Source organism: Labeo rohita, chromosome 14 (genome assembly GCF_022985175.1).
Source record: "Labeo rohita strain BAU-BD-2019 chromosome 14, IGBB_LRoh.1.0, whole genome shotgun sequence".
NCBI lineage: Eukaryota > Metazoa > Chordata > Actinopteri > Cypriniformes > Cyprinidae > Labeo > Labeo rohita.
This window is the reverse complement of record NC_066882.1, coordinates 22,284,124-22,298,071: the sequence shown is the minus strand read 5'-3', so window position 1 is coordinate 22,298,071 and position 13,948 is coordinate 22,284,124. Positions and strand designations below refer to the sequence as shown.

The following is a 13,948-nucleotide window of genomic DNA, read 5'->3' as shown; positions in this document are numbered from 1 at the left end:
AACTCCCATTATAATCAATTAAGCTACAAAATTAATCTTCTATTTACATCATATCTGCACTTTGTGCACTCCGACGTTTTCAGCGCTGGCTAATCTAAGCGCCTCTGATTGGCCAATGCATTCCTAAGTGCAACAGAAACACATTTGATTGGTTATAGCGCTCAAATATGCACAAAACAGCGCATTAAAAAGTGATGCAGTGTAAGTGAACCTAAATGAATTGAACACTTTTCATTCATCCGTAATACGTTGTTTAATTGAGCAGGGGCATTTTTTGCTCCTTTGTCTTGAATTTAAAAGGCATTTTTGTTCATTTAGTGTCATTTTTTGCCACAATCCCGTTCATTTCCGACCCTGGTAAGCATGCATGTCTATTATTTTATTTTAAGGGCTCTGTATGTTAACACTGAGAATATTAATGAAAAAATACAACTATTTACATATGACTGTACTGTATACCAAACATAAAGCAGAAAATAATGCAGTATGAACCATTTATGTGGTCTTAAAATCTACTGAGAGGTTTGGAAATTTAAGTCTGGAAAAGTATGAAATTTTAAAATGGAAAATGTGTAGGAACCCTGTTCAGATTTCTTATAAACACTCAAAAGTGCATTTATGAAGTGAATTGGATTCACGTTGTTGAGGAAAATCCTCTCAATCTGTTAAATGCGTTGTCCGTTTCTGAATTATTGACTTCATTTATCATGTATGTCTGGAAAGGTGAACTAAGATTTTGTTAGCATTAAAGCCAAAACAATCTCAATCTCAGTTCTGTATCAGTGTAGTGTTTTCAGTAGCATTTCCTAAAGAGATCTGGCTTTCATTTGACTCCAGCTTTGAGAAATGCCCAAAAACGGCAACACGTTCAAACTTGATTTTTTGCATTTTATACAGTTTTTTTTTTCCCCCTAGTTTAGATCTGAATGTAGGCAGAGAAGATGATTCAAGTGGCACCAAGGAGGTTTTTAAAAGTGCAGATTTGTATATTTTACAAAGATGATTATAGAACATTCCAGAAATATACAAATATACACATACATAGCACACGCAAATCCGCCCTGGGTATACACATAAATGCACATTCTGTGATGTAAGATGCCTTCTACTCCATTTGCAATCAGAGTCTGCAAACATTTACAAAGCATCTTTTGTAATTCCCTGATGCGTGTTAAATGAAACGGGTGTTTCACGTGAACGTCTGCTCTGAGGTGTTCAGCATTCATACAAGAGGAAGTGTATATAGCCACTGTCTTCCTCTAAACCAACCACTTAACATTTGCATGAACAAAAGCCTAGGCCACAATCACAGCTCTGTTCTGTCTCTAAGGCCTGTGGCTACATAATCATTTCTGATTACCTAATCTAAAAGTAAACTCAGCATGACAACATTTGATTGGACCACAGTAGCACTGGATTCAAATGAGAATAAATAGTGACGTTAAGTGATTAAAGTTTCTCTTTGTCCAGAGTTACGTGGTTATTGCAGTTCCTGGGTTCCCTGGGTTAATTCGCAAAAATGTTAAGAGATCTTGTTGTTGAGCTGCCCGGGATAATGTTCAAACTCTTTCTCAGCTTCCTCGCTGAATGAATCACCTGGAAGCACAAATACCACAAATTAAGTTTCAATTGTCAACCGACAAGAAAACTGAAGGTAAGGAAAGAGTTTCATCTGATTAAGCAAGCATGTCATTTCAATCCCATCAGATGTTTAATAGAATCGGGCAGGTCTGAAGGACCCAGCGAACAACAGGCCGTCTCACCAAGATGACATTTATGCAACCAGACACGGTTGCCGTCGTATTTGCAGTTGCACCGCATAGCGTTGTTGGTGAAGTCGCTCTCAGCTACCTCAAAGTTGGGGTTTATTATGACCTGAAAATGAGAAAAAGATAAGACTGATGCCGGAAAACCTGGTTGCAAAATTGTAACCAAACTTGATCTAGCTAACAGAGCATAATCAGCAAAGTCTGTGGACTTTTTCTTAGTAAATCCAAATCTAAGAGGGTCTTTCCTTAGTAAAACCTCTATCCCCGCTATGTGTACTTAAGGTTTATTACATCATTAATCAAACAAAATCCTATTACTCCTCTAACTCTTGCATTCCTGGACATGTTGGTGAGCGCTGTGAAGCATCTCCACCACTAGAGAGCAGAACTGCAACAGCTCTTTGACAACTATTCAACCCGCTGAAAAGCCCAGACAATGGGGTCCTACGGGACCACAGTCTGCTCATGTAGCAGTCTCTCTTGTTAATGTGCTATCTATCTTATGAAAGCACATGTCTAACAAAGCACCAAAGTGCTTACTCTTTTTGAAACAAGGAGCACCACAACTGAATACCTGTAGAATGTAGTTTCCTGGCTTAACATCCGTGATGTCAATCCACTGGCAGTCGATATCATGTCTGTACACATCCCAGCAGCCCACTGTGATGCCCTGCTCACCAAAATTGGCACACTCGTAGTGTTTCGAAACACCTGGAACAAGGTAAGGAACGCCTCAGTGGAGACACAAGCCAGTATTCCTGCTCAAGAACACCTTGAACTATTCTAAGGTGTCGTTCACACAGAACGTGTTTTTTCCATGGTTTCTGCACTTCTTTTTCATTGTTTTTGTATTTAAATATGCGTATTTTAACGTTAGGCTCCCACCTCATGTCCTTTGCAGCGTCTTGTGGATTTAAAAAAAGTGTTCAAAAATGAGAAATAAAGTTCCAAGTTAAAGTTTGAAAAACGGGCCTCGAGACTTTGTGGTTTTTGCATTTATTTATGCAATTTATGGATTAAAATCTTAAAAGTCCCCTGTAATCAAATTTTTTATCCCTCAAAACTGATCTTTGATCATCGAAATGACATATTTAAATGTTTTTACTTGTGAAAATAATTTTCTCATGCCTTAATACAGCTTAAATGTAACTCTACTCCCCTTGCCTCATTTACTATACTATCTAGTATACTATCTACTATAGTATATAGCAGTGGTTCTCAACCTTTTTTGGGCCAGCGCCCCCCTACCCATTATCCAGGTCCCTCACCGCCCCCCATCAAATAAATCATAGTCTAACTGTCCTCACTGAATATTAAAGTTGATTATTATTATTTTGTGTTTATTATAAGGACCATTATTATATTTACAGTAATTCAAATGTATGGGATCATTATGATTTTTAGGAAATTACTTTATTTCAAGAATGCATTGAATTGATCAAAAAAGACAGTGAAGTACTTTTTTTAGAGTAAATTATTTTAAAATAAGTGTAATAATATTCATTTACAGAGTTTTTAAGCATGTTGGTGGTTTTCATTGCTACAGCTTCAGTGTTGTTGAGATGTGGATATATCTTGTTGCCCCAAATTTAAAAAGACTAAATAAAAATGACACAGTGGACTTTGTTATTTTGGTGAGTAAATACCACATTTACTCAAGCTTTACTTTACTTTACTTTATATTTACTACTTTACTATATTTCATAGATTTTGTGAGAATATTTCAAATTTACTTTAAAAAAACTAAGTACAACCCTAATTCTAGAAAAGTTGGGACATTTTGTAAAATGATAAAATCTGTAATTTGATCATTCTATTTAATTGACAAGAGTACAAAGAAAAGATTTCCAAAGTTTTCACTGACCAACTTAAATGTATTTTGTGAATATAAACATATTTATTTATAAAATGTTTATTTATTTATTTATTTATTTGAAGTATGCATCCCACTCCAAAAAAAGTTGGGACAGAGGCAAAATAAAAGTGAAAAGGTTATAGAATAACCAAATAAACTGCTTTGAAACGCAACAAGCAGGTAAATTGGTAATAGGTGAGGGAATCATGTTTGGCTATAAATGGAGCTTCTCAGTCTTTGCAAGCAAAGCTGGATCATGGCTCAAAATTTGTTTATATTAACAAAATAAAACTAAGTTGGCCAGTGAAAACACTGGATTTGTTATAGTCAATTAAATTTCAAATCTTGCTTTTTTGTCAGTGTGTTGTGCCAGCTATAATAATAAGAAGAAATGTTTCTTAAGCAACAGTCAGCATAATTTCTGACAGATCATGTGACACTGAAAGCTGTAGTAATATACTTTAGCTTAGCATGAGAAAAGAACACATTTTAAAATATATTCAAATAAAAAGTTCTGTTTTACTAGCGGACAACTACAGTGGATGCTGTAACATTTGTTAAAATTGACTTGACGATCTTGTGCCCTCTAAATGCCTTGAAGGCTCGAATGCAGCCTAGTTTGTGATTCCAGTTCGCGCCTGCGACTATATGCCAATGACATCAGCTAAATATTTATCATCTTAAATTCTGCTTAACTGGATGCTTTTAAATGAACACTGACAAAAACTAAATACGTTTTTTTTTCAGCTGGATTATATGACAATATATATATATATATATATATATATAACGTTGATATAAGTTATCACCGGGGTTTAGACCAACCTATTTTGTATTTACAAAATGAGTTCACAGACAAATTTGCCTTATTTATTTTCCCTTATTTATTAAAATCAGACACATGTAAGTGCTAGAAAACACAATTTCTGGCTGCATCAATATGCATTGACCACTGGATATTTAAGTTGTCAGGAACATTATATCACGTTCAGCAAGCTTTAGCTTAAACTTATTATCATTTGTTTTATTCGCGTTTTCGTATCTTCCCTATTAAATCCATTCACACAGAAGGCTTTTGCCACTCAGAAGTTTGTGACGTAGCAAAAAGGGGTTGTTTCAATCCGCATTTCTAGGACAGCCTTTGGTAAACTACAGTTTTAAGGAGAAAACACTCAGCAGTGGTGTTGGTTAATGGACTGGCACATGGTTTGTCTAAAAGCATATTAAAAACAACACAGACAAATAAACAACATAAAAATCTTGATTTTTCACTACAGGGGGACTTTATACGTTATAAAAGCATTGTGACGCTGCGAGAAAGGAAAGCAAAAAAAGAAAACTTTCTGAAAGCAAAAGCATTCTGTTTCAATGGTCTAGCTTTTAGTCAAAGTGGTTAGGATGAACTGTTTTACTAGTAGATATTTGGAAACCAACTAAACCATGTTAGATCAGCTAACTACCTTTGGCTGGTTTAATGTCTTTAATATTTATGTCTTTAAACTTATAGCATTAAATAACATACCAGATGTAAGAAGCTGACAGAGCAGTTTTAAGTATTGGTCACTGTGAAGTGACGTTATTACAACCGATAAATAAACAGATTTCTATATAGAAGTTTAGGGACCCCTAGTGGATAAACAACTGCTTTGTCATGATGTTACTCTTGAACAGTTAAAGGGTTCATATCATTGATAGCACCTGACAGATTTTTTTCTTTGATATTTGGAAATAAAACAGTTCTAAATAAAATTCTATCATTTAAGGGATAGATTAGCCAAAAATGAAAATTACCCCATGATTTTCTCAGCCTCAACCCTATAGGTGCATGACTTTCTTCTTTCAGAGGAATACAGTCAGAGTTATATTAAACATGTCCTGGCTCTTTCAAGCTTTATAATGGCAGTGAATGGGTGTTAAGACTGAAGTCCAACAAAGTGCATCCATCCATCATAAAAATTGCTCCACAAGGGTGTCCTTTAAGCCAATCTCTTCTTGGCTTATACTGAAATCCTCCGATATTTTTCTTTACAAATCCTCATTTTCTACTTCTAATTTGTGACCAGAGTTTTGTTTTTGCTTCCTCCTCTGTGCTTTGTCACTTGTTGCGTGTTGCAGATGACACTGGCTACGTTTACATGCACAATTTTTGGTTCAGTCGGACTGAATTGATTCCGATTGATGAATCTGAATGTAGTGTTCACATGAACGCTAAATTAAGTGATTGGGTTGATGTGCGCGTTTATATGTCACAAGCATGTCACAAGCTTCAAATCAGAATAGATTTTTTTTACATGCGCACACTGCAAAAATATAGTTTCTTACAGTTTGCACATAATAACTACTCCCCTACATGGTTTCTTTATATGTGGCTATTAAACATTTCTGGTTAAATATACATATAAACATATACATATAAACAGCTGTGCCCTGCTCATATTTATCACACAGTAAAAATGCCCCTCCCCGTGCCAAAAACGGGGTTGCCTGTGGATTGCAATCCGAAACAAGGACTAGTGGGAGGTTGTCCTGCTCCACTTGACAGTTGCAGAGTGAAAGGAGAGTTTTATAATGACAGGGCATTTCATTCCAATCAAGCTCAATCGGATCAATTAAGGTGTTTACATGAAGGCTTTTCAGTCCGATTGAGCTCTCAATCTGATTACAAATGGATTATTTAGTTGCATGTAAACATAGCCACTGCTTTCAAAAAAGCGTTCAAAAACAAAAAATGTTCAAGTTTGAAGTTCAAGTTTAAAAAATGAGAGACCTTGCACGCTTTTTGCTTTTAAAAATCAATTTGTGTAAGAAACGATTTACTTCAGAAGGCCTTTATTAGCCCCCCAGAGCCATGTGGAGTACTTTTAATGATGGATGGATGCACTATATTGGACCTCAAAATCTCAACATCCATTCACTGCCATTATAGGCTTGGAAGAGCTAGGACATTTTTTTAATATAACTACGATTGTATTTCTCTGAAAGAAGAAAGTCATATACACCTAGGATGGCTTGAGGGTGAGAAAATCATGGGGTATTTTCATTTATAGGTGAACTACCTCTTCAAGTTAAAAAAGAAAAAGTGATTTAAAACATTTATTTGATCTTCCTTATACAGACATATCCAGCATATGACCTTTGACCTCTGTCTTACCTTCATGGCATTCTGTGTCCTCCAGGCAGAAGCTGGCTTTATGTCCATCTGCCACTTTGGTCCCATTTAGAGTTAGCAGGTCATAATAGGTGAAGACATCCATACTATGATAGTGCCTGGAGGTTATAAAAACACTCTGCTGACATCCAACAAGGTTAAAACATCCAAAACCCTTCAGATATCATTGAAATATGATTATCTGTACGGAATATCATTTTTAAACCAATTTCAGCTTAACAATATGTATGTGTAGGCCTACAGTAACTGACTTTAAGCCATCCTGAATCCTGGATACAGCAAACTACAAATCTGTCATTTTCAAAGACAAAAAGGAGATTTAAAAGGCCTTGGAGAGCAGATTCAGTGCTGTAGGCCCACAGGAGGGAGGGAACTGAAGCCATAGAGTAAACACCAGCCTCTCAGACACTGGCCTCAGTCCCAAACCCAGCTGTGTGTGTCCTTTTAGCCTGAGCACGTAACAGGTTTCCTCATCATCAGTGTGTCGGGCAAATGCATTGGGAAAGCTGACGTCTGCCAGGAAGCTTGCAGTGTAAACACAGACCACCACAAAGAGTTAAAGGAGACTATTCAGAGTTGCACTTATTCATAAATCAATGAAAAAGCATGCTAAGGAGAGTATTCACTAAATAAATTGGAAAAATAATTTCAGTTTCTGCAATAATTGCAAACATTGAGCAGTTAGTATGACCAGTGTATATTTGGCATTCTAATTATTGTAATTTATTTTCCATCATTTTCTTTACTTGAACTGCCTTGTGGTTGGACAACATCAACAAAACAAACAAAAGTAAATATAACAGCAAGGAAAGCAAATACAAGTTATTTTGAAACCTGTTCCAAATGGTGGAATGGAGCAGGCAAGCATGATATCAGGCCAATTGTAATGTTTTTGAGGCCAGTAGGTGGCGGATCCACCACCAGAAGAAAATAGAATTATGATATATGTGGAAATTGTAACTTGTTGGCCACCAAGCTTTTTTGGTCTCCAGTGTTTCTGAATAAGAGTAAACATTTTAATAATGTAAAATTTAGTTTTAAAGGCTGCCATAGACTTCAATGCAGAAAGCAGAATAACAAAATGCTTCAACATTAAGTAGGAAATAAAAACAAGGAGAAGACTGTAACCGTGCAGACATAAAAATATTAGTATTTAAGCACTTAGCCCATGCTTCACCTCTGTCTAGTTAAATGTTAGAACCATGACAAACAGAAACCACCACGAGACTGATATAACAACCCTGGATCATGTCGGCACACCTGTGTTCATTTAAAGCAGAGACCGCTAGCATGAACTTTCATTCACCCTGTAGGTTGTCCAGGGTCTGAAAGCTTCTTCTCTGGTTTGTAGGAAGAAATTTATATCAGTTTATGGCCTTTGGAATCAGATGTTCACCCGACATGACCAGTGTTAGTAAAGCCATATGGGTCCTTGGGGCTGCAGCTGGATCAGGATGGAGCAAAAAGAGATTCAACGAAGCTGCCAGACACTCAAAAGAAAAACATAGTTGATAGATCCCTGTTCAAACCAAGCAAACCAATCCAAGTGCACTCTGTGAACAACATTAGCATACATGAACATGAATCTATTCATGCATAATTCTGAGTTCAAGTCTTGATGCTGTCACTCTTAGGCCTGAAATAAAGTCTTTGCAAATACGCAAATGCAGACATGCATGTTTGGCCAGTGCACTGAAGCATATTTAAAGAGATAGTTCACCCATAAATCAAAATTCTGTCTTTAAGTACTCACCGCCAAGTCGTACCAAAACCAATGAGACCTTATCTTCGGAACACAAATTAGGTTATTTTTGATGAAATTCAAAAGCTTTCTGACTCTGCATAGACAGCAACGCAGCTGACATGTTCAAGGCCCAAAAAGTTAGTAAGGACATCGTTAAAATAGTCCATGTGACATCAGTGGTTCAGGCCTAATTTTACAAACGAAGATGAACAAAAGTCTAATAGGTTTGGAACGACGAGAGGGTGAGTAATTAATGACAGAATTTTCATTTTTGGATGAACTATAGTTTTAACCTCATGTTAGATAAGTGTTTAGTGTATGTTTTTGGGACATGCACTACATGCAAGTCAAGGCACATAGATGGCCGGTCAAGTATACAAGATCTGAAAATGAGCCACAGCCTCTGTGTTTACCTATGGCATTCATGCCACACCCAGGAGTGGCGGCCGAGCCGTGGCCGGAAGTCAGCCTTGCCGACGTTGTGTATCTGAGAGGAGAAACGCAGCAGGCGGCGTTGGCCGTACGGCCAGTTGGCTTGAGCAGCTGATTTGGACAGGCAGTTCTCTTCTGCTGCGCAGTACAGCAAGTGCAGGGGTCGGTCCTCGATGTAAACAGTCTGCTCCACCAATGGAGCATTTAGGACAAGGTCCGAAGCCGCTAGGGATTGTAGGAGAAAGGGACCACTATGACACCCAAATATGACGGAATAGCATTAGCTATTGCTTTACCCCTTCACTTGGGGACAAATTTTTGTTTACAGACTTGCATTTCACTTACTGTCTGAGCAAATGACGCCAGCGGAGAACTGCGCTCCTGCTCTTTTGCAGCTGACAACAGAATGATGCTGACAGTCGCTCAGAGTCATCTCATCTCCTTTACATTTCACTCCGCTCAGAACCATCTCCGTCACGTTACTGCTGTCCCAGTACCACGTTTCCTTTACACAGGGGAGAGCTCATCAGTAGATGAATGAATATAGTAAATACTGAATGCAGATAAAGCAAAAAAACACAATACAAAGTATAGCAAGTTCAGCAGTGAAGCTGAACTAAGTGTGAATCAAACAGAATAAAAAAAAGTACTGCAAATGCTTCAATTGGTCAAACAAACAGATAGTCCCGCCCCAAACTCACCATTTGTTGAGTGTTGCTGTTTACAGTGTTTAAAGTATATGAATAAACTGTTAAAATGTTAATTATTTTACCAAAATAAGAGGGATCATACAAAATGCATTATATTTTTTATTTAGTACTGACCTGAATAAGATATTTCACATAGAAGACATTTACATATAGTCCACGAGAGAAAATAATAGTTGAATTTATAAAAATGACCCATTTCAAAAGTTTACATACGCTTGATTCTTAATACTGTGTTGTTACCTGAATGATCCACAGCTGTTTTTTTTGTTTTTGTGTTTAGTGATAGTTGTTTACGAGTCCTGTTTGTCCTGAACAGTTTAACTGCCCGCTGTTCTTCAGAAAAATCCTTAAGGTCCCACAAATTCTTTGGTTTTCCAAGCATTTTTGTGTATTTGAACCCTTTCCAACAATGACTGTATGATTTTGAGGACATTACACAGAGGACATCTGATGGATTCTATTACAGAAGGTTCAAACGCTCACTGATGCTCCAGAAGAAAGCATGATGCATTAAGAGCCGGGGGTGAAAAGATGGATCTCAAAATCATGCAGTCATTGTTGGAAAGGATTCAAATACACAAAAATGATAAAAATGGGAACTAAAGGATTTTAAGATTTAATAAAATCGTACTAACCCCAAACTTTTGAACGGTAGTGTACACTTCACACATTAATAATTCACATTTTAGGCTAACATGGGATTTCACAACCAATCAATCTGCAATGCTTGATTAGCCAGTCCCATAGTGCCTTTCTTACTCACAGTGATAGCATGCAGGCAGTGTCTGAGGCCTAATTGTCTACACGCCACCTTGGCCTCTCTTGTGGTCCAGTTGTCACTGCATACAGTTCCCCACCTGGACTTGACCTGAACCTCCACGCGACCCTCGTGATCCGTCCTGCCCCCCACTATACGGATCTGCAGACAGACCCCCACTGCAAGGGCTTAGCATGCAAAGTAGGCTAAATACAGTGCTAACCAGGTATGAGCCAGCTATGCTAATGCTTGAATTACAAGCATTTAAGTTCCATACTATAACATACTATCTAGTAGTGATTTTAGTGGATTATTGTGGTAGAGGCTAGAGAATATAGTGCATTTTAAGTTAAAGTATTGCAGGGCTAAGAGGTGTTAGCATTATCCTTCGTCCACACTGTTTGAAAATGTATTGTTATGATAATCAGTTTGAAACTTAATGTCAGATGTCATGGTTACACTGCAAAATAAATGATTTTCATCTTGTTATTCAGTGCAAATATCTAAACATTATATCCGCAAAATGACGGATATAAATCTTGTTTTCTGAAAAAAATAAAACGAGATTAAAAATAAATTTGTTTCCTTATGTTTATTTTTCCTTTCACACTGGCAGGTTTTTGTTGTTGTTGTTGTTGTTTTAACTTAGTTTTAATACATTTTCAGGAAACAATACTTGATCTTATTAATACCATTTTGCTTCATAAGTAAATAATTGAATTTAAATTTTTTAGATATTTGTTAAGAAAAACAAGACAAAAATACTTATGAACAAAAATAATTGTTTGCAATGTATTTCAGGGATGGCAAACCTATGGAAGCCCGTTTCCGCCGCTGAATAAAAAATGTAAAAGGTAATTCCCACTTTTTAGCTCACAATTCTGACTTTTTTCTCGCAATTTAAAACAAACTCGCAATTCTGACTTTTTTTTCTTAGTCAGAGAACTCAGAAAAATGTGTTTCTGTGACATATAAACTCGATATTATGAGTTACAAAGTTAAAACTCCAAGATATAAACTTGTATTTGCGAGTTATAAAGTCAGTATTTCATTATATAAACTCGGCTACAGTAAACAGGCTCATCACTCCACAAAGAGGAGAGAGGAGCGGGGCAAGCAGAGCTCATTAACATTTAAGCAACCTCGACCAGAACAGGATGATTTTTGCAGAGCTGATTTTGGCAAGGTAAAAAAGGTGTTATTTACACTACCATTAAGAAACTTTAACCAAAGCATGTTTCATTAAGACCCTAAAGAATCATATCAACTTGGGGCATCCGATGACCCCTTTAAATTTTGCAGTTTTGACTTTATAATTTACAATTGCAAGTTTATATCATGCAATTCTGAGAAAAAAAGTCAGAATAGCAAGTTTACATCTTGCATTTCTGAGAAAAGTCATAACTGTGAGTTGGTATTATGGAACTGTGAAAAAAAGTCAGAATTGTAAGATAAAAACTCGCAATTACCTTTTTTCATTTTTTATTCAGTGGCAGAAATAGGCTTCCATACAAACGTGCATAAAGGCATGAAGAAACAAACCTTATCACTGCTAACAGCCGCACAACAGATGTGCAATAACGTTTATGCTTAATTACATAACACTAAATTGTTTTCATGGTTTTAATTTTTTTTTCTATCAGCCTACATTCCTTTACTACTCAGGAAGCAACCTTTTCTGTTCAGATGTTAAGCTCATTCAGCAATCTTGTGAATTCAAAGCCTGCACAGAATTTGCGCCCACATGAAGTTCAGCAGAAGCACCCATCAATCGTAAAGATTTTTTCCAGATTTTCCTACATAATCAACACAGAAAATGTGAGAAGCGTGCACATTCTGTCTGGGTCTACTTATTATTAATGCACTGCAGATTAAAAACTGCGCCTAAGAATGCCGTCACCACTTGATCTATTGGAACAGTATAAAATCTTAATTTTCAGATTTTGAAAACCCTTGCAACAAACTGTCTGTCTGTCTGCCTACCCGTCTGTCTGTTTGGCTTCTCTTTATGACACATTTCAACAATCTGATTGCTCTGTGTCTCTTTAACTTTGATTTTTGTAAATGCAGTTGTTCATAAAGTGCTTGAGGTGTGGTTTCTGAGAAAGTCCCCTGACATTTATGCTATATTCACCTGAAGTACTCATCTTTCATGTGTGTGTGCATGTGTTATATGTTATACCGCGGTTTTCTTACTCTCAGGCCACTGCTGGCATGTCCCAACCCCAGCTGTCTGCACACTACCATGGCCTCCCGAGACGTCCATCCGTCCCCGCAGACCAAACCCCAGTCCCTCACCCCGCTGCCCGTAGAGAGCAGCAGCTCAACCCTCCCTTCCAACCGCATTCGACCCCCTGTCAGTCGAATCTGTGATGGGTTACAGAGCAAGCATGAGAAGGAATTAAAAGACTTAAGGACCTTGACTTTGATCATTTAACTTGATAAGCAGTGCAGACCTAGGGCTGTAAGAACTTGATTTTACCATGCATTGCATCACCTATTTGAATAAATGCATGCTCGTTTTAAGTGACTTTACAGATTTTGACGGTGTAATGCTTTAGTTAGAATCAGCCTTGAAAAGCATTGTTAGTTTTCATAGCTGAGCTAGGAAAAACGTTTACACAATGCACAAAAATGGCCCTAAAGGGATGGTTCACCAAAAAATGAAAATTACCCCATGATTCCCCCTCTTAAGCCATCCTAAGTGTACATGACTTTCTTCTTTCAGATAAATACAATCAGAGTTATATTAAAAAATGTCCTGGCTCTTCCGAGCTTTATAATGGCAGTGAATGGGTGTTGAGATTTTGATTTTGAGTCCAATAACGTGCATCCATTCATCATAAAAAGTGCTCCACATGGCTCCAGCTGGTTAATAAAGGCCTTCTGAAGTAAATCGACGTGTTTGTGTGTAGAAAATATCTATATTTAAAATTTATGATGGACGAATGCACTTTATTAGACTTCAAAATCTCACCAGCCATTCACTGCCATTATAAAGCTTGGAAGAGCCAGGTCCCTAACTCCAATATTATTCATTAGAAGTCATATACACCTAGGATGGCTTGAGGGTGAGTAAATCATGGGGTAATTTTCATTTTGGGTCAGCTATCCTGTTTTTCTGTGTGTGAGACAATTCTGGTTAAGTGTATTAACTGTAAAATGTTAAATAAAAGCAGATTAGAGGCAGTTTTTTCTCCAGACACATTACAGTTTACTTTAGAATCATCATGTATGTGTCTGACCGATTTCTCAAAGCCCATGTAGGGGATGTTGCAGATAACGGAAGCATCCTCCAGGTGTTTGCAGTCTTTAGCAGTGATGCTCTTATGAGGACAGTCCCACAGGCTCTTCTCATCACCACGACACTGAACTTCATTCATGTAGATAGGACCCATACCTGTGGAAACGAGATCATAGCAGGATTTAAATGGGGAGTGTATCTGTCAATCAATCTATCTAGAAATGTAGTTAAGTGTATCATCTATCTATCTATCTATTAGTTAGTTATA

The 13,948-nt window shown here is 37.1% G+C and overlaps 1 protein-coding gene across 2 annotated transcripts in view; it reads right to left on the bottom strand.

Annotated features, from left to right (window-relative positions):
- Positions 1–961: 961 nt before the first annotated feature.
- The window catches only part of loxl3a (lysyl oxidase-like 3a), a 28,782-nt gene continuing 15,795 nt past the window's right edge, over positions 962–13,948 (bottom strand). Inside the window, exons 7-15 of one of the 2 annotated variants that reach the window (XM_051127419.1) lie at positions 13,682–13,836; positions 12,633–12,803; positions 10,443–10,598; positions 9,315–9,474; positions 8,951–9,194; positions 6,776–6,891; positions 2,344–2,480; positions 1,764–1,875; positions 962–1,596 (exon numbers count right to left, since the gene is read on the bottom strand). In XM_051127419.1, the coding sequence (XP_050983376.1) occupies positions 1,523–1,596; positions 1,764–1,875; positions 2,344–2,480; positions 6,776–6,891; positions 8,951–9,194; positions 9,315–9,474; positions 10,443–10,598; positions 12,633–12,803; positions 13,682–13,836 (1,325 nt within the window). In that variant the 3' untranslated portion in view covers positions 962–1,522. The remainder of the gene's footprint in view (positions 1,597–1,763; positions 1,876–2,343; positions 2,481–6,775; positions 6,892–8,950; positions 9,195–9,314; positions 9,475–10,442; positions 10,599–12,632; positions 12,804–13,681; positions 13,837–13,948) is intronic. The other variant, XM_051127418.1, reaches the window with a different exon arrangement.